The following is a 27,888-nucleotide window of genomic DNA, read 5'->3' as shown; positions in this document are numbered from 1 at the left end:
CAGTGATAAAAAACACTGACCAGGCATGCAGTCAGGAATACATATCCATACTTGAAGTAGAAAAAGCCATCAAAGGCTTGAAATGTGGAAAGGCAGCAGGAGTAGATGATATTCGACCAGAAATGCTGAAGTATGGTGGTATAAGAGTCTTACAGTGGCTGCACTGCATAGTTCAGAAAGCCTGGACAGAGGGACGAATTCCCGATGATTGGAGTAGAGCTCTCATAGTACCCATATATAAAAAGAGAAATAAAACTGAATGTGAGAATTACAGAGGTATTTCCCTACTGAGTGTTCCTGGCAAGATCTATGCAAGTATACTTGAGAAACGGTTGAGAAGAATTGTGGAAGAAAAGCTTGGTGAAGAACAAGCTGGATTCAGGCCAAATAGAGGCTGTCAGGATCAGATCTTCACTTTACGACAAATAGTCGAGAAAGCATGGGAATATAACAAAGATCTGTATTTAAGTTTTGTCGATTTGGAAAAGGCATATGACAAGGTGCCAAGAGAGAAGCTATTCAATACGCTGCAGTTATATGGTGTCAATGGGGCATTATATCAAGCAATACTTAATCTTTATTTGAGTTGTGAGTCAGCAGTTAGAATTGAAGGAAGTACAGGAAGATGGTTTAATGTTAAATTTGGTGTGAGACAAGGATGTACATTATCCCCTCTGTTATTCATTATCTATATGGATCACATTATGAAGGAATGTGGTATTAAACCTGATATCAAAATTGGAGATGTTAATGTCAGCTCTTTGCTTTATGCGGATGATGTTATACTTCTAAATAAATCCGCTACAAGTCTGCAAGATTCTCTGACTAAATTGAATAGCTGTTGTAATAGATATGGTATGAAGGTCAGCAATAAAAAGACAAAGACAATGAAAATAGGCAGAATCATTGAAAATGTCAACTGTGTTGTGAATGGAGAACCTGTGGAACAAGTAAAACATTTCAGCTACTTAGGCACAATTTTTACTGAAGATGGTAAACTAAATATAGAAATAGACAACAGAATCAGCAAAGCTGGTATCGTGGGAAGTCAATTGAATAAATTCATATGGAATAAGAAAGAAATTAGTCGGAACACTAAATTAGCTGTATACAAGACTGTGTTCAAACCAATTTTAACTTATGGATCTGAGAGCTGGGTCAGAAGTAAAACACTTGACCAAAGACTAGAGACCACAGATATGAGAGTCCTGAGAAAGATTAGAGGCGTGAACAGATGGCATCAATGGCAATATCATATTAAAAATGAGGATATTAGGAAAGAACTTGACATTGTCAGCATCCAGGAATGCGTTAGCAGAGCTAATCTCAGATGGTATGGTCACTTAAATAGAATGGGAGAGGAAAGATTAGCAAAACAAGTGTTCTCTGCCAGGTTGGCAGGAAAACGACCCAGAGGAAGACCAAGATATAGGTGGTTTGATACGGTACAAAGTGCCTTAGACGATAGAAATATAAGATCTGATAATGTTGGAGTCTTGACAAGTAACAGACTGATTTGGAGGAAAATTGTAGATAGGAAGTTAGTAATGATGTAATTTTTTTGATGTAGTACTGTCATATCCTGTACACCCCTTGAGGGTACATGGCAGGAATTTGATGATGATGATGATGATGATGACTAAAACAAACGATTTTTTTTTTTTTTTTTTTTAAGAGTTTAGTGATGTGTTGGAGTGCAAGTATAGAGGTGATTACAAAATAAGAAAAGATTATAGTTGAAACTAAAATTAAAATACACTAACTTTAAGATACAATAAAATAAGATTACATAAAGAAATTTAAATCATATTTATGAAAAAAAAACATGTTATTGCTTGCCACTTATGAGGATGAGATATTATTATTAAATAAATATTGATTATTATATGTAGATATAGGCTGCTGATTTTGGTTGAGATTAGTAGAAATGCTGTTGATTCTGGCCAGATGGCAAATACATCATCCACAAAATGCAACCAAAAGGAAGTTTGAAGTTTTATTGAAGAGAATAAGAACTCTTCAAGGTGTTTTATGTAGAAATTGGCTAGTGAAGGAGACAATAGCATCCAATCACAGATCATCGTAGAGTAAGTTTTTGTTAATGAAGTAGCCTGAGCACATAACAAAGTCAAACAGTTCAACTATGTCTGAAGCAAACTCTTCTGATAATAACTGGAGTGTTGGCAAGAGGTATACCAGTGAATAAATATTGGACATTAAAGCTCACCATGATGTCTACAGCCTATGGACAGCATAGTAAGTATCAACATCCAATTCACTAGTGAACTTCTTGCCAACACTCTCCAATTATTATCAGAAGAGTTTTCTCCAGAAACAGTCTAACCTGTATTCTGAAGAATGTTGGAAGCCTGCACTGGTTTCCTAATCAAGTAGTAGCAACTTCTGACCAATACTTCACCTCAGGGTCCAATTGTCAACAATGGTATCCTGGATGCTACAAGAAATGAGCATGCTATCAAAGCAACTGACATACGAGCCTGAACATCACCTGGGTCAACAAGGTTTGAGTCCATCGCTCAGGTAGAGGAATATGTTCAAAGGGTCCACTACAGTCTCCAAATTTTTTTATTCATCTTAAAAATAAACAAAAATGACAACATTGGGAATTGCATGAATAATGTGTTCACTAAACCAAAATCCTCTAACTCGAACGACCAAGCCCTGCACTTCCTCAGCCAACCCATCCTACCATCATCAGTAGGGATTTCTACAAACACAGAATTCCATGGGGATACAATAATGATGACAACCCAAGTCAATAACTGATCGACTGCATGCTAATAACATCCACATTCTCTGTGATAGCAAGCAGCCTGGAACCAGCATGTGCAAAATTGGAGATCAAAGACACTCACCACGATACAGAAGGAATTCCTCTCACCTCAACTTATCAAGCACTGCTTCATTTTCCTCACAGATAGTATCGAAATGGCTGAAAAAAAGTCCATGTTTGGTCTCTAGAGCAGAATTTCCAGGCCATGTAAAAATAAATAAAAAATTACAATACATATGTATGTATACATATATATATATATTGTTGAAATTAGGATTTACTCGGGATGTATACATTAATAAAACTAAATTTAACTGACTAGAACCCGAGAAAGTATAACAAAAAATCTTTAATACATCACAACTAGTTTCATCGGTGCTCCGACTTCTTCAGGTGAGAAATAAAAACATAAGATATAAAATAACACGGTAAAAATGAACTTTACAGCTTAATAAAAAGCAGAATAATAACAGTCATATTTGAATAGGTGACCGCGTGCTACCGTTGGCATGAGTAGAATGTGTGCGACAGCTAATTTTTGAGCGCCAGTACTGGATTACTGCGCTATGGGAATCAGGTAGATTGTAGCTAAGATTATTGTTTAAATGTGAAGGGTCCAGAACTATTTCTTTTGATTCGATAATTCTTCTTTCTTGGTATCTGCGATTCTTTCATATAATAAATCAAGTTTAGCCTTGTGATAGATATTATGAGCATGTTTAGTGCGAATCAATTCTTAAACTAAAGAATCGCAGATACCAAGTCCACATTAGCTTCTTTGTTCCGCAAAAGAGATTCTTTAGAAAATAACTTAAACTCATCTTTAGATAACAGGTTCTGGATTGTTATTAAAAACACGAGCTCTCTCCGTGCTTCTAGATCGCAACTCTCCAACAAATTAATTCTTATCAGAAAATTCAACCAACTCAAACAGGAACAAACTCGCCAATCCAATATCAACTCACAAAATTTAAAAAATGTTGTGATTAACAAATCCTCTCACACACTTTCTCCTGCAGAACTTAGTGTGCTCTCAAAGGGCCTTAACTTCGTTCCTTCTCCGACCTTCATTCCTAAAGAACTCTTTCTTACGAAAGTTGAGAAGGCAGCTGGACAATTACCAAAACAAACTGCGAATCTACTTAGGATCGATGCCATCTTTACCATTAACAACAGTCGTCGTCCTACAGATAATCTATCGCCGACAGAAAGGAAAGCAATACACCAACTTCGTAACAACAATGACATTATTATCTTACCTGCTGATAAAGGGAATGCAACTGTAATCTTAGACAAAGCTGACTACCGTTGTAAGATGAACAACTTGTTAAGTTCTAATACGTATTCTATGCTAGAAAGTGATCCCACAAGAGAACTTCATAACCGTACAAACAATCTTCTGAAATCAACTTCTGAACTTCCTAGACATACAAGACTATCTCTCCGCTCTCTCCATCCCCTCATTCCTCGGTTGTATGGCTTGCCTAAGATCCATAAGGTTGACACCCCTTTAAGACCTATTGTGGAAGGGATTGACTCACCTACGTACAATCTGTCTAAATATCTTGCAGCTTCTTTAAAACATTTAGTTGGCAATTCTTCTTCCTTCATCAAAAACTCTGAAGATTTCGTCTCAAAAATAAAAAATTTGAATCTTTTAGACTCGGACAGAATGGTGAGTTTTGACATCGTATCTCTGTTTACGAATGTTCCTACAGATGAAGTTCTGAGTCTTCTTAAGGACAAGGTTTCTAAAAAAGTGTTCGCTCTTCTAACTCACTGCATCAATTCCGGCTATTTCTGCTACGAAGAGAAAATATACAAACAAACTAGCGGTTTAGCTATGGGCAGCCCTCTATCTCCAGTCTTAGCTAACTTTTTTCTAGAAGATTTTGAAGAGAAAGCTATTTCCTCAGCTACTTTGAAACCTAAACTGTGGTTACGTTATATTGATGACGTCTTCCTTATTTGGGGACATAGTTTAGAGGAACTGCAAAACTTCCTAAACCATTTAAATAACCAACATCAAAACATTAAATTCACATCTGAACTAGAGATTAACGGCGTTCTCCCCTTCTTGGATCTAAAGATCAGTAGATTTCCTGACTGTCTTAAATTTTCAATTTTTCGAAAAACCACCCACACTGATAGATATTTACATGGTTCTTCTCATCACTTCCCACCTCAGAAACTGGGCATCATCTCCACCCTCGCCCATCGAGCAAGATGTCTCATTTCCACAGAAGAAGACCTTCAAACAGAGCTTAACTTCCTGAAAAACACCTTCTTAAATAATGGATATTCGTCTCGTAACATCGCTAAACGTTTGAGACCACGCCAACATCCTCGACAAGAAGATGACTCCAACCCTATCACTCATATTCAGTTACCTTTTATCAGCACTCTTACCCCAAAACTAGCTAAGATTCTGAAAAAATTCAACATAAAGACTGACTATACTACGCTGCCAAAACTTCGTTCTTTTCTGAGTCGACCAAAACCAAAACACGACCATCTGCATTTTCCTGGTGTTTATAAAGTTTTGTGCAACTGTGGTCGACCTTATTTTGGCCAGACAGACAAATCTGTTTCACTTCGTCTTGAGGAACATAGACGTGACATCTCCTACAGTAGAGCACGAGCGAGCGCCCTTTCCAGTCATGTCCTTTTCTCGGCAAACTCTAACCTTGAAGAACAGCCACATCAAGTTGATTGGGAACGCACTACTAATTTATATATTTTCAAGGATGAATTCGAAAGAAGAATTATCGAATCAAAAGAAATAGTTCTGGACCCTTCACATTTAAACAATAATCTTAGCTACAATCTACCTGATTCCCATAGCGCAGTAATCCAGTACTGGCGCTCAAAAATTAGCTGTCGCACACATTCTACTCATGCCAACGGTAGCACGCGGTCACCTATTCAAATATGACTGTTATTATTCTGCTTTTTATTAAGCTGTAAAGTTCATTTTTACCGTGTTATTTTATATCTTATGTTTTTATTTCTCACCTGAAGAAGTCGGAGCACCGATGAAACTAGTTGTGATGTATTAAAGGTTTTTTGTTATACTTTCTCGGGTTCTAGTCAGTTAAATTTAGCTTTATTAATATATATATATATATATATATATATATATATACAGGGTGTTCGGGATAAATTTGACAGTTTCGTAAGGAAAAAGAAAATCTTCTTTGTATCTATTAAATTTAATGAATTGACAAAAAAACATTACAGGCAGAGTTAATTACAATACTATCAACAAGATTTACTCAAAATAACCACCATTAGCATCGATCACAGCTTCAATTCTGCTTCGGAACCTCGAACAAGCTGATGCTACAGTCTCCCTGGGAAGGGCCGCAAAAACTGTTTTAATTTTATCCATTAACTGGGCTTTTGTATTACTGGAAGTGTGATTGGTGTCTTTTTCAACTGTGCCCCATACAAAATAATCCATGGGGTTAAGGTCTGGGGAGTTTGGAGGCCAAACATTTGGACTGGTGAAGTCGTAGAAATTTTCAGACAACCATTTTTGACTTTTCCCAGAGGTGTGGCAAGGAGCCGAATCCTGCTGCCATACATACGGCCTACCATTGGCTACCCTTGTTATCCAGGGCTTGACTACAGTTAGCAACTCCACGAACAAGGCCCGAATTCCAATGCCAGGGTTCTTCAACACCTGTTCCTGCAGATTTGCGAGGAATTCTGCTGTACGAACGCAATCAGATCGTCTGCTAGGGATCTTTCTTCTTGCTACATCCTCGTAGTCACCATTGCAAGTCTCTAGTTCATGCCTGATTGTTTTTACTGTATTCAGGGAGCATTGGGCAGCAGTCGTAATATCCTTATTTTGATGGCGGGCACGAATCATCATGATACAAGTTATTCTCTTCCATGATTCAGGTGGGTTCCAGCTATCCATCCTTTCTGACATCTTGTATATGAATGAAGAAGGGTCCAAACTTTTAAATGAAGAGAAGTGTGTGTTAATACATGTAACTTACGGAAAAATATAATTAATTATAAATATGTCAAATTTATCCCGAACACCCTGTATATATAAAATGGACAAAAATGGGGAAAAAAAATCCTTAGCCTACTAAATGAATAGTACAAATGTACTATTGGTTCAGTAATAACCTTTCATGTGCGGTAACAATATAAAAATATTTAAAAAAATAACAATCATCATCATCAAATTCCTGACATTTACCCTCAAGGGGTGTACAGGATATGATAGTATTACATGAAAAATTTACATCATTACTAACTTCCTATCTACAATTTTTGCAAATCAATCTGTTACCTGTCAAAGCTACAACATGGTCAGATCTTATCTTTATATATCTATCTTCTAAGGCACTCTTTACCGTATCAATCCACCTATATCTTGGTCTTCCTCTCAGTCTTTTTCCTGCCAACCTTGCGGAAAACACTTGTTTGGCTAATCATTCCTCGCCCATTCTATTTAAGTGACCATATCACCTGAGATTAGCTCTGCTAATGCATTCCTGGATGCTGACAATGTCAAGTTCTTTCCTAATATCCTCATTTTTAATATGATATTGCCATTGATGCCATCTGTTCACGCCTCTAATCTTTCTCAGGACTCTCATATCTGCGGTCTCTAGTCTTTGGTCAAGTGTTTTACTTCTGACCCAGCTCTCGATCCATAAGTTAAAACTGGTTTGAACACAGTCTTGTATATATACAGCTAATTTAGTGTTCCAACTAATTTCTCTCTTATTCCATATGAATTTATTCAATTGACTGCCCACCATACCAGCTTTGCTGATTCTGTTGTCTATTTCCATATTTAATTTACCATCTTCACTAAAAATCTTACCTAAGTAGTTGAAATGTTTTACATGCTCTATGGGTTCTCCATTCACAATGCAGCTGATATTTTCAAGGCGTCTCCCTATTTTCATTATATTTGTCTTGTAATTGCTGACCTTCATACCATATCTATCACAATAGTTATTCAATTTAGTCAGGGAATCTTGCAGACTTGTAGCAGATTTATTTAGAAGTATAACATCATCTGCATAAAGCAAACAGCTGAACATTAACATCTCCAATTATGATATCAGGTTTAATACCATTTTCCTTCATCAGAGGCGATAATCTACATCCTTGTCTGACACCAGATTTAACATTAAACTATCTCCCTATACTTCCTTCAATTCTAACTGCTGACTTACAACTCAAATAAAGACTAACTATCGCTTGATATATGATCAACTGAAACCATACAACTGTAGTGTTTTGAATAGCTTCTCTCCTGGCACCTTGTCATATGCCTTTTCCAGCTCGACAAAACTTAAATACAGATCTTTGTTATATTCCCATGCTTTCTCCACTATTTGTTGTAAAGTGAAGCTCTGATCCTGACAGCTTCTATTTGGCCTGAATCCAGCTTGTTCTTCACCAAGCTTTTCTTCCACAATTCTTCTCAACCGTTTCTCAAGTATACTTGCATATATCTTACCAGGAACACTCAGTAGAGAAATACCTCTGTAATTCTCACAATCAGTTTTATTTTGCTTTTTATATATGGGTACTATGAGAGCTCTACTCCAATTATCTGGAATTCGCCCTTCTGTCCAGGCCCGCTGAACTATGCAGTGTAGCTACTGTAAAACTTTTATACCTCCATTCTTAAGCATTTCTGGTCTAATATCATCTACTCCAGCTGCCTTTCCTCATTTCAGACTTTTGATGGCTTTTTCTACTTCAAGCATGGATATGTATTCCTGATTGCATGCCTGGTCAGTGTTTTTTTTTTTTTTATCACTGCTAGATTCATTTAGCAATTTTTCGAAGTATTTACTTCATACTTCAAGGTTATCTTTTTCTCCAGTTTTCATATATACCTTTATCATCTCTAATTCCTTTTACACCACTCTTTCCTCCATTTCTGAGCTTCTTCAACAACCTCTAGAATATCTTGCAACCTTCTTGATATTTATTTTCTATGTTCTTACCAAAGTTCTCCCATGACTTTTGTTTAGCTAGTTTTACACAGTGTTTAGCTTTCTTACATTTGTCTCTGTATTCTCTAAGAGCACAAGCTGACTTATTTGCCAGGAACTTTTGATATGCTTTCTTCTTTTCCTTGACTGCCTCTTTAACTTCCTGTGTCCACCAGGGAGTTCTGATTTTTCTATCCTTGCAGACAACCTCACCACATGCATCTCTAGAAGAATCAATCAATGTTTTCTTCAGAGCCTGCCACTGAATCTCCAAGGTTTGATTCCATTTCTCAAACTCTTTCATTTTTTCTTAAATAATGTTTCTATATTTTAGTCTACAGATCACATCTGAGAGCTGCTCAACTTTGATTCGTTTTAAAATTTTCTTACATGTTCTTCTTTTCAATATGAATTTCAATTTTATCCTGCTTAAAACTAAATGGTGATCACTTCCAATTTCAAATCCTCTGTACACTCTAGTGTCCTGCACCAGAGAGAAACCTTCACTATCAACAATAATATAGTCAATGAGACTTTTCTTATTAATTGCCTCTTCTCTCCATGTGAATTTGTGTACATTTTTATGTTGGAACATGGTGTTAGTAATAACCAGTGCATGTTCTGAGCAGAAATCCAACAAGTAATTGCCATTATTATTAGCTTTGCTCTTTTCTCCAAATTTTCCCAAAATATTTTTGTATGTCTCACAATCATTTCCTACTCTGCTATTTAGATCCCCAACAAGGATCAACTTTTCCTTTTTCATTGTGTCAGTTGCTTTTTCTAAAGCCTCAAAAAATTCCTCCACTTCTACCTTAGTAGAACCTTCTGTGGGACCATAGGCACAAATAAGTCTCATTGTCCAGTTCCCCATTCTCATATTTGCCCACATTACTCTACTTGAGACTGACTGCCATTCAAGAAGATTAGCCTCGTATTTTGTGTTGAATACTATGGCTACTCCTTCTTTTCCTTGATTGTCATTGCCTGAATATAACATTTTGTATTTATTGCTCAGAAAGATCTCACCAGTTTTGGTCTTTTTTGTTTCAGTCAGCCCTATTATGTCGATCTGGTACTTATCTAATTCCTCAGCTAGCTCCATTTCTTTGCCATTCAGGCTTCTTACATTGATAGTACCGATCTTTAACTCTGGTGATGTTGAGTTGGGGTTTGTTTTCAGATTTGTTCCAGTAGCTGACTTTTCGCTGTTTGACCTGGTTCCCTGGCGAAAACAATGGGGGCCTTGTTTAACCGGGCGATGCCCCAGCCGGCATGAAATTTTGTCACGTTGTACCATCCTTTTTTATTTTGGTTTAAGCCAATAAGAATACAATTTGGTTGGCTAAATCCCAAATTGCCAGCCTATCCTCGTTTGTTCAGTATCCAAGTAGATACCCAACAGGGTGCACCACGAGAAGGTGAGGATTCGACATTAGGTCAGAAGCCCTGGTCGGTTCTCTGCATTCCTTTAAAGGCTATGTCATCTTTAGGCATGATTACCTGTAGCCAATCCACAACTTTCCTTAGCCTCTAAGCTTATTTGTTGATTACCTTATCTCAAGTGAACATGAGCCAGTCCATCAGAGCAGAATGGCAGACAACTGTTACAATGGAAGTCAGACAGCTCTATTACCAGCTAAATTTTACTACTATCTGTTATTACTTATGTTATACCTTTTCCCAGTTTGCATACAGATAAAATTGACTTTACTGGTATTATGAGATAACCAAACACTTCCAAGAATAAAATGAATGTGTATATGCATATATGAAAGATATAATTTCCTAATATGGGAGAGGGGGTGAACAGGAAATTATGACAATCTGACAAATTAAGCTTTTAGTATTCCTAGTTTCTAAGCAATAATTTCTTTCAATTTCAATGCTGACAGATGTCACATTACAACCTCTTAGATACTGTGAACTTGAATGATGAAATTTACGCCACTCCATATAAATCTTGTTCTTCCTTCACATCTTTTCTTATCATTTTACCTTAGATTATCTCCATTTATACATACTTGAGTGCTAATAATACCATGTACCTTTCTAATATCCTCATTTTTAATATAGTTCTGACAATGATGACATCTGTTTACTTTTCAAATTTCCTCCAAATTTCTATCTGCAGTCTTCAGATATGTTTTGAACTAATGATACCCGTACTCAAAACTCATAGTATTACTAGTATTCTAAGAGAAATTCTAGCAAGCTTATCATTATAACAAACTACAGCGATCTCTTAATTATCCAACCTTCAAATAAACAAACCACCCCTTCAATGGATTAGCATGTTAAATGATTTCTGGTGCAGGACCATATAATTGTACCTTCAGTTATCCAACCCCCCTTCAATCCAATAGGCAAATGCTGTGGTTGGATAATTGATTACTGTATTTTGTTTGGTTCCTATAGTGAGTCAACTGCACAATTCGAATAATCTAAAATCACACACACACACACAAAATACATTACTTAAAAACAAGTCTATTTCTCTCAAAGTTTTGAAACTGATGCACAAATACTTACGCTTTTTCTCATCTTCCCGTCTCTTGGCTGCCTCATCTCTCTGCTTACGGATCATTGACAACCTTGCCAAGTCTGCTTTTGCTTCAGCAGTTCTTCCAGCAGCATGAAGCTTCATATAGTGGGCTCGAGCTTTTTGACGTTCCAATTCCTCTCTAGATTTCAAAAAAAAAAAAAAAAAAAAAAAAGAGCTCTTTTAATTCCAAAAAAGTATAAATCATTTTATACCATGAAATTTTGGCATAATGCTGATTAAGAAACATGAAATTGTTTCATGTTTTGTAATCAGTATTATTTAATCCTCTTCACTCCACCTGGGAGCATAGGTCTTCCACCACCATTTTCTACCGGACTCTGTTTTTTGCTTCTGCTTTTATTTGGTTCCAGTTTTTATTAATATTTGTTATTTCTTTCAGTATTGTTCTTTTCCATGTTTCTCTTGGCCTTCCTCATCTTCTTTTACCCTGTAGGTTCCAATCTAGAGCCTGTTTTACTATTATTTTATCTTCTTTCCTCAACACATGCCCCAACCATCTCCATTTCCTTTCACGTATCTGTTGCAACATGGGTTTCTGGTTTGTTCTCTGCTGTAATCAGTATAATCATGTGAAATTGAAACCAGTTACATAATAGATCTGAACCTTTGCTCACTAACAAGTCAAGTCAGAAGTAGACCAAATTTTTGATTAAAAGACTTTTACCCATGGGGATACTAGTATACAAGTATCACAATTGGAAGAGAATTAGGAAAAAACACAATTAAGGCCTGGGATTGAAATTTGTAGGATACAAAAATGAAAATTTAGATAATCAAAAGATGTATCTGATTATGGGGGGAGGGGTTCAAAAGGGAGATGACTGCAGACTGGATACTGCATTTTTTTGTGCTGATAATGTTTCTGAACACGTTACAGAAACATCTGATTAGGTCTGGTAACCAATCAAATGCCTACTCAGAAAACTGTACATCCCATGGCCTGCTTTCCTCCTTAGGTGACTAGTTTTCGATGTGCTCATTTACTGTCATAGCAGACAGATCTTCTCTCTTCAGATTTCCTTATCAATATGGGGGTATCCCAAGTGTTCCTACATTTATAGTTCAACAATACACACTCACCTACCTGCTTATCCAATTCCTATGACTATTCTCTGGAACAGCCTTCTAAATGAAGTGTTCCCCAATTTCTATAAGTATTACTTTACAAGAACTATATCAATGCCTGCACACAGCACTCATGCTATAAGTTCTGTCAACTTTTGTGTATATGGAATTGATATAAAGAGGACTTGTCATTTTGTCTATTCTCTTCCTTTTACAGAAATGCCCCCCCCCCTCTCCTCACACACACACACACACACACACACACACACACACACACACACACACACACACACAATGATCTTAATATCTTATCTGTAGTTCTGCTAATAGGATTCCCTTCCTTTTTTTCATCTGACAAACCCTGCAATGTTCAAACATCCCAAGACTGAAGTTTTTCCACAATCAATGCCTTAAACTGATATCCTTGCCACTCTTCAATGAACATAAGAACAACCAAGGCCAATTTCAATGCTGCCAAAACTCAGTCCCATCTTCTTTCACCCAGAAAGGATTGCATCCCATCTTCCATTCACTAAATTTCATCAATTAATCCTTCATTATCATACCAAATGAACTAAGATGATCACAAGGCATCTGTCATATCTGTGTAATGTGAATATTCATGCTCACTCCCCTTCTGTGCCCCTCCCCATTTCTTATCTGGACTTTATTATGCTTTAGATATTAGTTATCTATAAGGCTCTGTTAAATGTAATTAAGTGAATTAGAAATTAATTATGTTTACCTTCATGCACTGGCAGCACATTATTACTTCCTCAATGGTAATAACGCTTGCATCAGATGTACACAAGCTATCAGCATAGTATTGATTAAACAAAGTAAAGCAGAACATGTAATATAAATCAGTACTTTTAAATGCACCGAATATTATTCTGTCTGTTGGAGAATTGAGTCTATCAAGGTAGAAGTGTGAAACAGCAGTGGAGTTGTTATTGTGTCAACAATAACAACTCCACTGTGTTGTTATTAGGCTGACCATATTTCCTTGAGACCAAAACGGGACATTGCGATGGCAAAAACGGGATGGGGTTATGTTCTAGAGTCTAAATTGTTTACAAGATTTTCAATGTTTATGGCTACTTCTGTAGCTGAAATATTATCTTTTTCAATTAAGCTAATGTATGTTTGGAATGTAGACACTTGATCTCTTGCAAATGACAACCACAATTTCAAACAGGGATCTTCGAACAATTTTCGTAACACAACAGGGCATTTTTCTTGAGAAAGAAAATGAGAACGAAATCCATCAAACATGCTTAAAATTCTATCAATTGATGGACCGAAGGACAAAAATCTTGTATTTCCATGCTCTAACAATTTAGTGTAATTGTTTTTCTTTCCTGTAAAGTCACAAAAATTTTTCAGTTCTTCAACTCTGTGTATATATTGGTAAACAGTCGACAGCACACTGGAGACAATTGTGTATAATGTGTGGCCCACAACCAATACAGATAATCTGCCTCTTCAGTTCGGTTTCAAGTTTTTGCCACACATTATTTTTGCCAAGTCTTTTGCAACCACCAAAATTGGTGTTCGTGTTATCTGCACACAAAGCAACAATTTTGTTTTGTAAAGCAAATTTGTCACTTAGTTCCTTCAACATAGCACACTGTAGGTCGGATGTTTTACCAGGTAAGGAAATAAAGTATAATGTTGTCTTGAACACCACAATTTGGCAAAAAATACCACACATTGATTGGAAAAAGTTTGATGTCTTTTTTGTTTGATGCATTTAAACTGACTATAATGCTTTTTGTTTTTATTGAAATCTTCTATTACTTCGCCCAATATGTATGGTGATAAAACATTGGTAATTATTGCTTCTGATTTGATACGTGCTGAAGAAAATTTTGGTTCATAAATTTTATTTATCAATATCGACAAGCAATCATTTGCGCAAAAACTTTGGCCGTGATGCATAGTATGATAACTATGATAAGCAACAAGAGCATCAATTGCAATTTTATCGCTTTTGCTATCACCATAAATGAGCTGATGTTTTTAACTGAAGCCAGGCTTTTCAGTTCTTCAACTCTGTGTATATATTGGTAAACAGTCGACAGCACACTGGAGACAATTGTGTATAATGTGTGCCCTACAACCAATACAGATAATCTGCCTCTTTAGTTCGTTTTCAAGTTTAGCATCCTTATGTTTCTGGCTACGTAGATGTTATTTGATGTCGCTTCTGCCTCCATGAGCAACGGAAAAAATGGACATTACAATGTTTGCCATACCACTTTTGTTCCATCACTACACAGTTTGTCCAATTTAATAAATTTGAATTCTTTCTGGAGATCATCATTCAAACTGCAGTTTCGCCTCTTTGACATTGCAAGGATAGACTTGAAGCTTTCAAAAATTTACTCTGAATAAATCACTGCAGATATATATATTTAGTATCGAAGAATGCGACTCCATGGTTATACAAATTACTAGTATCCTTGATATTGATATAAGATTATAGGTTATGAATAATAATTCATGATCGACTGATATTAAACTATATTTATAGTTTTTATTAAAAAAGGGACAAAATTGACATTTATATTAAAACAACGGGGTGGCCAGGAAATATGAAAAAAGGGTATGTGTGGTCACCCTAGTTATTATTATCATCAACAGATCTCCACGGAGTCAAGAGACTCATGGTGGGAAGTCCCATTCTCACATGACAAGCTCATAATATCTTGACTTAAATGCATTCACTGTCCCTGCACTCACCACACTCTCAGGCAATGCATTCCAATCACCCACCCCTCTCCATGCAAAAAATCTAGTCCTTAGAGCTTCCAGGGATGGCCTCTTGTTCTCTTCATCTCCAGATATTCTATGAAAAATCTCATCCATGCTAATCTGGTAATTACCCCTTACCAAACTTATGTCTCTATCATGTTTCCACCGTCTTCCTTCTATCCACTAGGCTCTGTAATTTGCATTCTCTACTGTCCTCATATTCCACATTCCAGAGACTAGAAATCAACTTGGACAATCGTCTCTGAACCTTCTCCAACATCTGGTCATTCTTTTGAAAACCTGGCAACCAAATCTATGTACAGTAATCCATATGCAGCTTGATCAAAGTACAATAGAATCAAAACATCCTTACTTTTACACATCAGTGTTCTCTGCATCATTCCCATAATCCATTGTGTAATCCTCACAATTTTAACAAAATGTCCATGAAATTTCAAGTTCCTATCCACCACAGCCCCCAAATCCTTCATCTCCTCCAAAATATCCCCACCAAATCCTATACTCTGCATCCCATTTTTTAAAACCTTGCACTTTGCAACATTAGACAGACATTCCCACACATTCACCCACTGAGACAGTCAATTTAGGTCCTCTTGCAAAGCTACATCTGCTCTACTTCTCATAACTCTCCCTTAACATTGCATCATCTGCAAGCAACTGTATATCACCATTTAAGCCCTTTTCAATGTCATTTACATAATGCCACATTTACATTCTCGCCGAGTCTAGGTACATACTATTAAATTGTGAATGAAACAATGTTGTGTAATTTATTTTTTTTTATTCACATTTAACATTGCTTATTATATATTAATCATAATTTGTATAAAAATTTATTGTTCCTTAATTAAGAATTACTATTTAAATATTTGTTCTAAACTTAACCTACTATTAATTTATTAAATAATAATATGTGTAGAAATTTATGATAACTAGAATATATATGTAAAGTAACGAAAAGTGTATTATAAATAATTGTACACGTAATGAAAGAGCTGATTAAGTAGCTCAAATATTCTGTTTATTCTTATTTGTGAAAATTTAACGTTATGTAATCACTTATGTAGTAGAGCGTTGTATTACATTAGCGAAATGTTTGCGTTCATGCGTTGTTATGGAGACGCATGAAATAAACAAGCACGAGTGGAAGAGTGCGTAACCTTGGAACCAGAAAGGAGAAAGAAGAGGCAATAAGAATTTTATAGAAAGAAAAGGGAAGAGTTTTGTGGAGCCTCAAGGAAAGTAGGATATAAGCAAGGAAGTGAAAGAAAATTGTAAATTCTTTAGGGCAGAAATTCAAGAGCATAGTGTTTAGAAGTAAGCAAGAAACGTAGTGAATCTTATACTCAGCTGCAAGTGAAATCAGCTGTTGTTATAGAGGAAAATTGATGTCGTAATCGGATAAATAAAGAACTAGACATTCAATGGGAAATTCTGATTAGTTCCAGTTAATTTAGGATTACGTCTTAATTCTATGTTGCCCTGAGAAGAATTATAATGAATTTAACTAGTTGCAGGAAAGTAAACAAGGAAGGATATCAGTACCTTATTGCTGTTTTTTTTAGAGTAGTGAAGCGCGATTAACAGTAGTTCAGTTAAAGCGTTGGAGAATTTTATTTAATGTGTTCCGCTAGCTCAAATAAGTTAATTCATAAGTGTGCTCGCGATAAATTGATGTATTGAAGATTGTATCTGGTAAGAGTAGTCATACATGTTTGTTTATTCTAACATTAACTATAGCGTATCTTCGAAGTTCAAGGTCCGAAATAAGATTGCTTGGATTAATGTCTACCTTGATTAGTGCCTGCTGTGAATTTAAACATTAAGTACAACTGATAGATGTGTGCAGACTGATCAAATGAGAAGTTTTGTTTTATTAACTTGAATTAAGAAAATTTATAATTTTGAAGCAGTGAATTGTATGTTAAAGTTTAGAACATTGAATTGGAATGAGTGACTTAGCAAGATGTATTAAGTTATTTGTATTGTTTCATTTAAAAGTAGAATTCATGTATTTGCTATATATCGTATATTAAATGTTTTATTTTGTTAATCTAAATATTGTGTTTGCCTGAACTCCCCTTTATTGCATCATTCATAAAAAATTCGAATCTTGCGGGTGCCCCAAGTAGAATAATAATAAATGATTCGGCCTAATGAGAAGACTGCTAACTTAATTGAGAATTGATCCTACTATTTTATATAGACTAATCTAAAAATAGGGTGGCGCAGTATAATTATAAATTTCCCTACTTTTGGATCGGTGATCAATTCGCAATTAGTTATTTTATTTATAAGAGTGACTTGAAACTAGATGGTAAATTAGAACACAACATGAAAATAGAACATCACGACAATACCTTTAAAACCACACAAAAAGACTGACTGTATAAAGGGAAAAAACCGAACATTTATGTATATATAAAAAAATAATTTTGTGTACTAATTTTTTAGGATTTAAAATTAGACTATAGTGAATCTGGACTAGTATTGCTGTATTTCCTTCCCATTTTTATTTTTTTATTATTTTTATTTTTTTTTTTTTAAATGTTACAGATTTTATGGCCTTAACTGGAAAGACCGACCAGTATTTGGGTGATACCATCATCAACATTTCTGATTATTATTAAAGCCATAAATGTGCAATGCATAACTTACAATTTGTGTCTAACATACAATTAAGCAATTACTACAATCTTATTTCATTCTCCCTTACAAACACAGTCCATGCATAGCCTCATGAGCCTTCAAAAAATTCTTGGTGTTTTTCATTCAAAGCACCACTCTTTTCCTGAGTGGTGCTTTGAATGTAGAATACTCCACTTGATTGTGGAATACTTAGGGAGATTTTGGGTAGTGCACCCATAATCTTCCTAAAAATGCCGTAGTGTATTCAAAGCACCACTCTTTTCCTGAGTGGTGCTTTGAATGTAGAATACTCCACTTGACTGTGGAATACGTAGGGAGATTTTGGGTAGTGCACCCATAATCTTCCTAAAAATGCTGTAGTGTATCTAGATTAGTGTTTTTCATATTGCAGGTTGCTACTGGTTAGTGGGCTGTGAAATCAGTTTAGAGGATTGCAACCAACATTTTTTTCAAAAATGAAATGGAAAATATTAGTCTTTATCTCATGAATTTCAGAGCTTTAACACAATCATCCTGTCACACTCCACGTTTTCCTTCCAGAGGGTAGTCCCTTCTGTGTTGAGCAGACACATTTCACAAAGTTTTAAATTTATATGGCATGCTAGTTTGAATATTTTTGGTGAAATTTTAATTATAAAATTAGTATTGTCTTAATGCATAGTATCTGTGAAAGGAAAGTTGTTTATCATTGTGCAGAGTCGGATGGTTTGCATTCTAGATGTATACAATTTCCACTAACTGTCACTATGTAGACTAATTGTGTCAATAATGTATTTAGTGATACAATAAAGCTACTTATTTTTCATGCATTTGTGGTATGGTGTCTGTTGGGGAAGGGATATTTATTATTACACAGGGACATTTTCTTTTCATTCATCTTCTGAAAGAATAGTTGTAGTGAGCAAACTATTTTATGAATAAAAATGTATCCTATGTTTTATGGCAAGCACAGCTGTAACATTTGTTGTTTATTTTGAGCTTTTTTCTATGTTGTATTTAAATGTTAATAAAATTCATGTTTGTTATTAACTTGATTACATTTTTGTTTTTACTTTATTATTACACAGTAAGGGCATGTTTTTTTTTTTTTTTCATTCTTCCCGATGGAGAGAACTGACCACTAGAGGTAGTGCAACACTAACGCAAACTCGGAGAAAAGGTGGAGTGAACTAAATGCACTTGCCCATCTTCAAAAAATCAGTTTAATATTTTGGAGGCCAATGGGCCACTATCAGATATTAAACTGATAAGAACAGACATTACACTTTTCACTTTTCAGCCTCTTGGCTAAGATAAGAGTGCAGTAGTAATATCTGTTCTTATCACCTTCAGATCTGATACAGGCCAAGAGTTGTGGAAGGTAGCAAAGTGCTTGCTCTAAATTTGCTGCGAGTTTCCTTGTATTATGCAACCTCGGTCCCCTGAGGCTATCACTTCATGGCCTTATATATACAGCACGCACATGTGTGTATGTGTTGGATCAAGATGTAAAATGTATATATATATATATATATATATATATATATATTTTTTTTTTTTTTATTGTGGGTCACAGTCAGAAAAGTCTGGAAAAAACTGATCTAGATGATGGAACTGTCTGCTTAACAGATTACTTCACACACACAACCTCCAGTCACTTTCTCCTATTACTGCATTGTCTTTTATAGGTATTTTCAAGAATGGTGCTCTACCAAACTGGCCACTGCCATTCCCTCACTTTCCTCTCTAATCATGTAAAAACAGGTAGACATTGGTCAACATTCACATGCACACAGTTCAGCCTCTATCTTCTTATAGAGGCTGAACTGTATGCAATGTAGAAAATTTCCCTTTCCCCCTTTTCTACAATGCACACAAGTCCTTCAAGAATCTGTTCAACAGATTTCTTCTTTCTTTCTTTCTAAATTACTAGATCACGTGGCACTACTGTGTTATATAATAAATTTAGTTTAATCCTTTATCCAAGTGTGAGCAAACAAAGTTTGCACCTGAAAGTATCTTCCGGACTGGGGTAAGGTGGTACAATACCAGGGCACTCCTTGCAAGGTGGAGCAAGCTACCAACACTCCTATCTCAGTATCTCCCATAATGCAAAACACATCTCCTTGTGGATATGTCTAATGTTATGCATTAAGGGAAGGGCCACAACCCAGACTAGTTTTGACCTTTATTGAGGTCCCTTCAGTGGGAGCAAGACCCAAGTGGAGATACCAGGCAGAAGCATTAGCAGGTCATCTCTACCTATAGGAGTTGCCAAATGGTGTGCCACCCTTTTTTAATAAATTACTCTGGATTTAGAGAAAGATGTTGAAAGTTTATTTTTCACTTGGTTAGAGTAATTGTGTTATATGTTTTTCTGGTTTCACCTATGTGGAGTAAAACTGCAAATTTCAGTACAATGGATAGGCTAATACAGAAACATAATACTCCTCCAGCCAGACATTCTAATTATGTTTATAAGAGAAAAATGTTCTCATTGAATACAAGTTTGATTTTTGAGACAGTTTTCAGAATGCATGAATTACACAAATTAAGAACAACTGCTAAATTCACCTAGAAATGAAAGACAGAAGGCAAAAATATATTCCTATAGAGAAAATAGCAATATAGAAATTTCACATTACATATTTTCATTGGATAAACACAATTTCATACATTACCTTTCTCTTCTTGATAGCTGTGAGGTTTCTTCTGTTGTTTCATCAATCTGAAGAATTTTTTTATTCTTTTTTATCAACCTGTTAGGGTTCTGGACGTCTATAAGATGTTCCACTCCTTTAGCTTTGCCCTATAATTATAAAAATTGCATATAAATTTTGAAGTGTTTTTGAACTGCTGAAAACATTCTTAAATTACTTGTCGACTTAATTAAATTATGACTTATTTGCCTCACATTCCCACAGAAGGTTCTACTAAGAAGAAGTGGAGGAATTTTTTAAGTCACTTGACAAAGAAAAATGAAAGGTTGGTCCTTACTGGAGATCTAAACAGCAGAGCAGAATATGATTACCAAGCATATAGAAATGTGTTTGGAAAATTTAGACAACAGAACATAGCTAATAATAGTGGCAAATACCTGCTTGTTTCTGTTCAGGATATGGAGCAGTCATTTCTAATATCATGTTCCAACACATGGATGCACACAAACTTACAAAGAGAGAGAAGAAGAAAATTCTTATTGACTATGTTACTACTGATAATACCTTTATGCTGGTTTAGGACAAAACAGTATACAGTGGATCGGCAGCGACTCATCAATAAGGGCTGCAAGGCTGCAGCTCCACCAGTATAAAATGGAAGTTCCTGTTTCACCATCACCATTCTTAAATTTTTATATATTTATCCAAAAACTGTTATTTTCCTGTTCGTAATACAATACCACTTCATAGTATTTTATATAATTCATTTTATAGCAATAGTTGTATTTTGCAATATGTGTGGACTAGGACTAGTATCAGTACTGACAGGTATACTCAAACGCTGCAGTCTGCACCAAACAGCTACCTAGTGGTGATAACGCATGATTTATGTACAGTTCGGGCTGGTAGCATTGCATCCAAAGATAAGTTGCTACTACACGAGCATAAACAATACAAATTAACGTCGTTGTCGTTAAAACGGATCTAAAAACTGTTATTTTCTTGTTTGTAATACAATATGCTCGATAATATTTTATATACCATATTTGATGGCGTATAAGACACACCCCCTTTTTTGTACACATTTTTTAGGAAAAAAATTTATCACTGAATATTATAATGAATTTACAGCATTTCAAATATAAAGTGTAGCTCAGTGGATGTGGCGTTTGCACACCACGGCACTTGACCACATGAAGGAAGCCTTCTTGGTTTTGAATCTAGTCGGCGACTAGAGGAAATTTTTCTAAGCCTTTTTTCGACCGCTTCCTGAGTTAGTCGATCTCTGGCATGGGCAAGCGGGCTTTTTCTCCCGTAAACTCAGATTTTTCATCCCGTAAACTCAAGAAAATCGACCGTAGAACTCACACTATTTCAGACATTAAATATATTGTGTTAGGGATCACGAGATGGCTGCACTTGTTGAGCCGTCTCTCTTCATTACGTTCCTCTTAATTAGTGATAGCCTTGGGCCAGCTATCTCTGATTGGGTACCAGTGAAGATTGAACTGCCCACTCAGCCTTCAAAAGTTAGATAGGGCTAAAAAACGGCCTCGCCTACTCCCGATAAGGGAATAAAACACGTTAGCTGATTTTTTTTTTTTTTTTTTTTTAGAACTAGGAAAGAGTACCCACATCAAAACCCAGAAATTTATCGTAGGTTATGTTTACTGTGAGCTGCTTTTTTTTAGATCCTCTTCTGCCAAGTTCTTGTCATTTTCTCAGTTGGGGGTAGACCGAAATGCCTCTCTGTAGCCCTGCTTCCATGTTCTTTAGAGTACGCAAAAGAACATGTAGCTTGCATGCAATATTGTAGCAATGCCGATGTTTTTCAGCCATAATTTGCCAAGAAATTTAGAGAAAATTTAACAGCAGAAATTTATTGCCGTTCACAACAACCGTGAAAATGATTAGAATTTTAGACAAACAGGAACACAGCCGTGATCGCCGATGACAGCACATGCACATCCACTGAACTCTACATAACTGGAATGCTCTAACTCGCCGCAAGGAAGCAAAAAAGAAATTGCGTAACTCGGAACAGAGAAAATTTCCAGAAATGAAAGTAATAAAAAACTGAGTATCGGCGTATAAGACACACCCTGTTTATCAGACCTATTTTCAAAGAAAAAAAGTGCATCTTATATGCCAGCAAATACAGTAATTCCTTTTGTAGCAATAGTTAATGCGCTGTGTGGCTAGGGCTAGTGTCAGTACTAGCTAGTATACTCAACATTGGAGCTGCATATACCACTAATTTAGTGTTCCGACTAATTTCTCTGTTATTCCATATGAATTTATTCAATTGACTTCCTACCATACCAGGTTTGTTGATTCTGTTGTCTATTTCCATATTTAATTTGCCATCTTCAGTAAAAATCGTGCCTAAGTAGCTGAAATGTTTTACTTGTTCCACAGGTTCCCCCATTCACAACACAGTTGACATTTTCAACAATTCTACCTATTTTCATTGTCTTTGTCTTTTTAATGCTGACCTTCCTACCAAATCTATTACAACAGTTATTCAATTCAGTCAGGGAATCTTGCAAACTTGTAGCGGATTTATTTAGAAGTATAACATCGTCCGCATAAAGCAAGGAGCTGACATTAACATCTCCAATTCTGATATCACGTTTAATACCACTTTCCTTCATAATGTGATCCATATAGATAATGAATAACAGAGGGGATAATGTACATCTTTGTCTCACACCAGATTTAACATTAAACCACCTTCCTGTACTTCGTTCAATTTTAACTGCTGACTTACAACTCAAATAAAGACCAAGTATTGTTTGATATAATGCCCCATTGACACCATATAATTGTAGCGTATTGAATAGCTTCTGCACCTTGTCATATGCCTTTTCCAGATCGACAAAACTTAATACAGATCTTTGTTATATTCCCATGCTTTCTCAAAGCTTTCGTAAAGTGAAGATCTGATCCTGACAGCATCTATTTGGCCTAAATCCAACTTGTTCCTCACCAAGCTTGTCTACCACAATCCTTTTCAACTGTTTCTCAAGTAAACTTGCATAAATCTTACCAGGAACACTCAGTAGGGAAATACCTCTGTAATTTTCACATTCAGCCCTTTTTATATATGGGTACTATGAGAGCTCTACTCCAATTATCAGGAATTCGTCCTTCTGAAGTATGCAGTGCACCCACTGTAAACTTTCAAACCACCATAAACTGTAGACTTTTATACCACCATACTTCAGCAAATCATCTTGTCAAATATCATCTACTCTGCCTTTCCACATTTCAAGCCTTTGATGGCTTTTTCTACTTCAAATATGGATATGCATTCCTGACTGTATGCCTGTTGAGTGTTATTTACCACTGTACTATCACTGCTTGTTTCATTTAGCAATTTTTCGAAGTCATTACTCCATACTTCAAGGATATCTTTTTCTCCTGTTTTCATGTCACCTTTATCATCTCTTACTCTGTTTACAGCACTCTTTCCTCCATTTCTAAGCTTCTTCAACAACCTCCAGAATATTTTGCCACCTTCTTGATATTTATTTTCTATGTTCTTACGAAAATCCTCCCATGACTTTTGTTTAGCTTTCTTACATTTGTCTCTGTATTCTCTAAGAGCACAAGCTGACTTATTTGACAGGAACTTTTGATATGCTTTCTTCTTTCCCTTCACTATCTCTTTAACTTCTTGTGTCCAACATGGAGTTCTGATTTCTCTATCCTTGCAGACAACCTCACCATATGTATGCCTCTTAGCTGATTCAACCAGGGTTTTTCTTCAAGGCTTGCCACTGTTATGTCGTGACATTTCCTTAATTTCATATTTTTGTTTGTGTTTTTCTTCCTAATTTTATCAGTCTTAAATTATCACTGTGTAGTGTTATCACTTTAACTATGTACTTCTATGGTCTATACTCATGAAACTAACATAACACTGCACTCTCGCATTTACTGTAAAATCTATCCAGACAATTGGCCGATTCTTAGAATGATTAAGTATATTAAATAATTATATAAGTATATTAAATAATTAACACACACAACCTCCAATCACTTTCTCCTAATGCTATTACTGCATTGTTTTTTATAGGTATTTTCAAGAATGGTGCTCTACCAAACTGGCCACTGCCATTCCCTCACTTTCCTCTCTAATCATGTAAAAACAGGTAGGATCAGACTCTATTCAGAGGTCTACCTCTGAATAGAGTCCGATCCTCAGCAATAACGAGTCTGGAGTTATCTCCTAATCAGGTTCTGGCAATATTTATTTGATCAAGCTGCACCAGCCAGATCCCTAGGTTAGAAATTCTTCTTAACCAAGACATAACCCTCAGAAAATATACTAAGGAAATCAATCTATTAATTACTCTTTATCTCAATTTTATCTCTCTCTCCTAAAATACTTCAGCTTGCAGTCGTGGTCTCTGTCATATAATTCTTTCCCACTCAGATTCAGATATCAGCAAGCGGCGCATTGGATTCAATTCAAGGCACAAACCAGGTTAAGATATTCAAGATACATTTATTAAATTCCTAAGGTTACACATTTACAAGAATAAACTCAATTGGAATATCCTAAGTATAAAAAAAAAAGGTAAAGCATAGCAACTGTATTTTATACAACAATTTAAGCATGGGTTAATTCCATAGCACAAAATTTGTTAGCATCCTTCAAATATCCTTACTAGTCTACACATTCTCTCAAATAAATTCAATCACATCGGTAACTTTATAGATCATTACTCACAACAATTCAAACTACAATTCATTCAATTAATCACTTGAGAAATAGCCCTAAGACTTAAAACACTGCCATCCAATGTTCACTATAGTCCTTTTCCTACAAGTATAGAGTTCTGAAACATAACATCTCTTTTCTTCTATATCACAATATTCCTATCTTTCTTAACAAAGAATTACAAAAGGTTTAACATTACCATATTTCTGGAAGTATATTCATTCTGTCATCTTATCCTTACTTCGTCCCACGGAATGTCCGGTCTTCTTCTAGACGACTGTCTCACAGGCTAGGCTCGGACTTCATTGTTCTGCCTTTCTTTCCCATTGTGGACCAGAAACAGCATGGCTCGGATCGATACACGTGGACGTATATGGTGGTCAGTTCCTTCAAGCTTGCTTGAAATGCTGCCGATTATCTCCTCATCTATTCCTTCCCTATGACATCTCGAAAAGTACCAGGGAGAAAACATCGCTATCAACAACAACATACTCAATGAGACTTTTCTTATTCCTTGCCTCTTCTCTCCATGTGAACTTGTGCACATTTTTATGTTGGAACATGGTTTTAGTAATAACCAGTCCTTGTCCTGAGCAGAAATCCAACAGGTATTTGCCATTATTATTAGCTTTGCTCTATTCTCCAAATTTTCCAAAATATTTTTGAATGCCTGACAATCATTTCCTACTCTGCTATTTAGATCCCAAACAAGGACCAACTTTTCCTTTTTCATTGTGTCAGTTGCTTTTTGTAAAGCATCAAAAAATTCCTCCACTTCTACCTTAGTAGAACCTTCTGTAGGACCATAGGCACAAATAAGTCTCATTGTCCAATTCCATCATCAGCAAATTCCTGCCATGTACTCTCAAGGGGTGTACAGGATATGATAGTACTACATGAAAAAAATTACATCATTATTAATTTCCTATCTACAATTTTCCTCCAAATCAGTCTGTTACTTGTCAAGATTATCAGATCTTTTATTTCTATCATCTACGGCACTTTGTACTGTATCAATCCACTTATATCTTGGTCTTCCTCTCAGTCTTTTTCCTGCCAACCTTGCAGAGAACACTTGTTTGGCTAATCTTTCCTCACCCATTCTGTTTAAGTCACCATACCACCTGAGATTAGCTCTGCTAACACATTCCTGGATGCTGAAAATGTCAAGTTATTTCCTAATATCCTCTTTTTTAATATGATATTGCCATTGATGCCATCTGTTCACACCTATAATCTTTCTCAGGACTCTCATATCTGTGGTCTCTAGTCTTTGGTCAAGTGTTTTACTTCTGACCCAGCTCTCAGATCCATAAGTTAAAACTGGTTTGAACACTGTCTTGAATACAGCTAATTTAGTGTTCCGACTAATTTCTCTCTTATTCCATATGAATTTATTCAATTGACTGCCCACCATACCAGCTTTACTGATTCTGTTGTCTATTTCTATATTTAATTTACCATCTTCAGTAAAAATCGTGCCTAAATAGCTGAAATGTTTTACTTGTTCCACAGGTTCTCCATTCACAACACAGTTGACATTTTCAATGATTCTGCCTATTTTCATTGTCTTTGTCTTTTTATTGCTGACCTTCATACCATATCTATTACAACAGCTATTCAATTTAGTCAGAGAATCTTGCAGACTTGTAGCGGATTTATTTAGAAGTATAACATCATCTGCATTAAAGCAAAGAGCTGACATTAACATCTCCAATTTTGATATCATGTTTAATACCACTTTCCTTCATAATGTGATCCATATAGATAATGAATAACAGAGGGGATAACGTACATCCTTGTCTCACACCAGATTTAACATTAAACCATCTTCCTGTACATCCTTCAATTCTAACTGCTGACTTACAACTCAAATAAAGATTAAGTATGGCTTGATATAATGCCCCATTGACACCATATAACTGCAGCGTATTGAATTGCTTCTCGCTTGGCACTTTGTCATATGCCTTTTCCAAATCGACAAAACTTAAATACAGATCTTTGTTATATTCCCATGCTTTCTCGACTATTTGTCGTAAAGTGAAAATCTGATCCTGACAGCCTCTATTTTGCCTGAATCCAGCTTGTTCTTCACCCAGCTTTTCTTCCACAATTCTTCTCAATCGTTCCTCAAGTATACTTGCATAGATCTTGCCAGGAACACTCAGTAGGGAAATACCTCTGCAATTCTCACATGCAGTTTTATTTCCCTTTTTATATACTTTACTCCAATCATCGGGAATTCGTCCCTCTGTCCAGGCTTTCTGAACTATGCAGTGCAGCCACTGTAAGACTCTTATACCATCATACTTCAGCATTCCTCATTTCAAGCCTTATGTATATGTATTCCTGACTGCATGCCTGGTCAGTGTTTTTTACCACTGTGCTGTCATCACTGCTTGTTTCATTTAGCAGTTTTACAAAGTAATTACTCCATACTTCAAGGATATCTTTTTCTTCCGTTTTCATGTCACCTTTTTCATCTCTAACTCCTTTTACAGCACTCTTTCCTCCATTCCTAAGCTTCTTCAACAACCTCCAGAATATTTTGCCACCTTCTTGATATTTATTTTCTATATTCTTGCCAGTCTTCCCATTACTTTTGTTTAGCTAGTTTTACACAGTGTTTAGCATTCTTACATTTGTCTCTGTATTCTCTAAGAGCACAAGCTGACTTATTTGACAGG

General features: G+C 35.8%; 1 protein-coding gene and 1 non-coding gene across 2 annotated transcripts in view; both read right to left on the bottom strand.

Annotated features, from left to right (window-relative positions):
• LOC150097140 (28 kDa heat- and acid-stable phosphoprotein-like) overlaps nt 1–27,888 on the bottom strand; it is a 102,577-nt gene that overhangs the window by 5,614 nt on the left and 69,075 nt on the right. The window contains exons 4-5 of the mRNA XM_090406879.1: nt 20,494–20,621; nt 11,308–11,459 (exon numbers count right to left, since the gene is read on the bottom strand). Coding sequence (XP_090263005.1) covers nt 11,308–11,459; nt 20,494–20,621 — 280 coding nt within the window. The remainder of the gene's footprint in view (nt 1–11,307; nt 11,460–20,493; nt 20,622–27,888) is intronic.
• LOC150097141 (U2 spliceosomal RNA) lies at nt 18,937–19,133 on the bottom strand. The gene has a single exon (XR_016549721.1). It is a non-coding gene; the product is annotated as a U2 spliceosomal RNA (small nuclear RNA).

The sequence above is a fragment of the Typopeltis vanoorti genome, chromosome 17, assembly GCF_054136105.1.
Source record: "Typopeltis vanoorti isolate ZY-2024b chromosome 17, IOZ_Tvanoo_1.0, whole genome shotgun sequence".
Lineage (NCBI taxonomy): Eukaryota > Metazoa > Arthropoda > Arachnida > Uropygi > Thelyphonidae > Typopeltis > Typopeltis vanoorti.
Note: the sequence above shows the minus strand (reverse complement) of the source record. Positions and strands in the feature narration are given on the sequence as shown.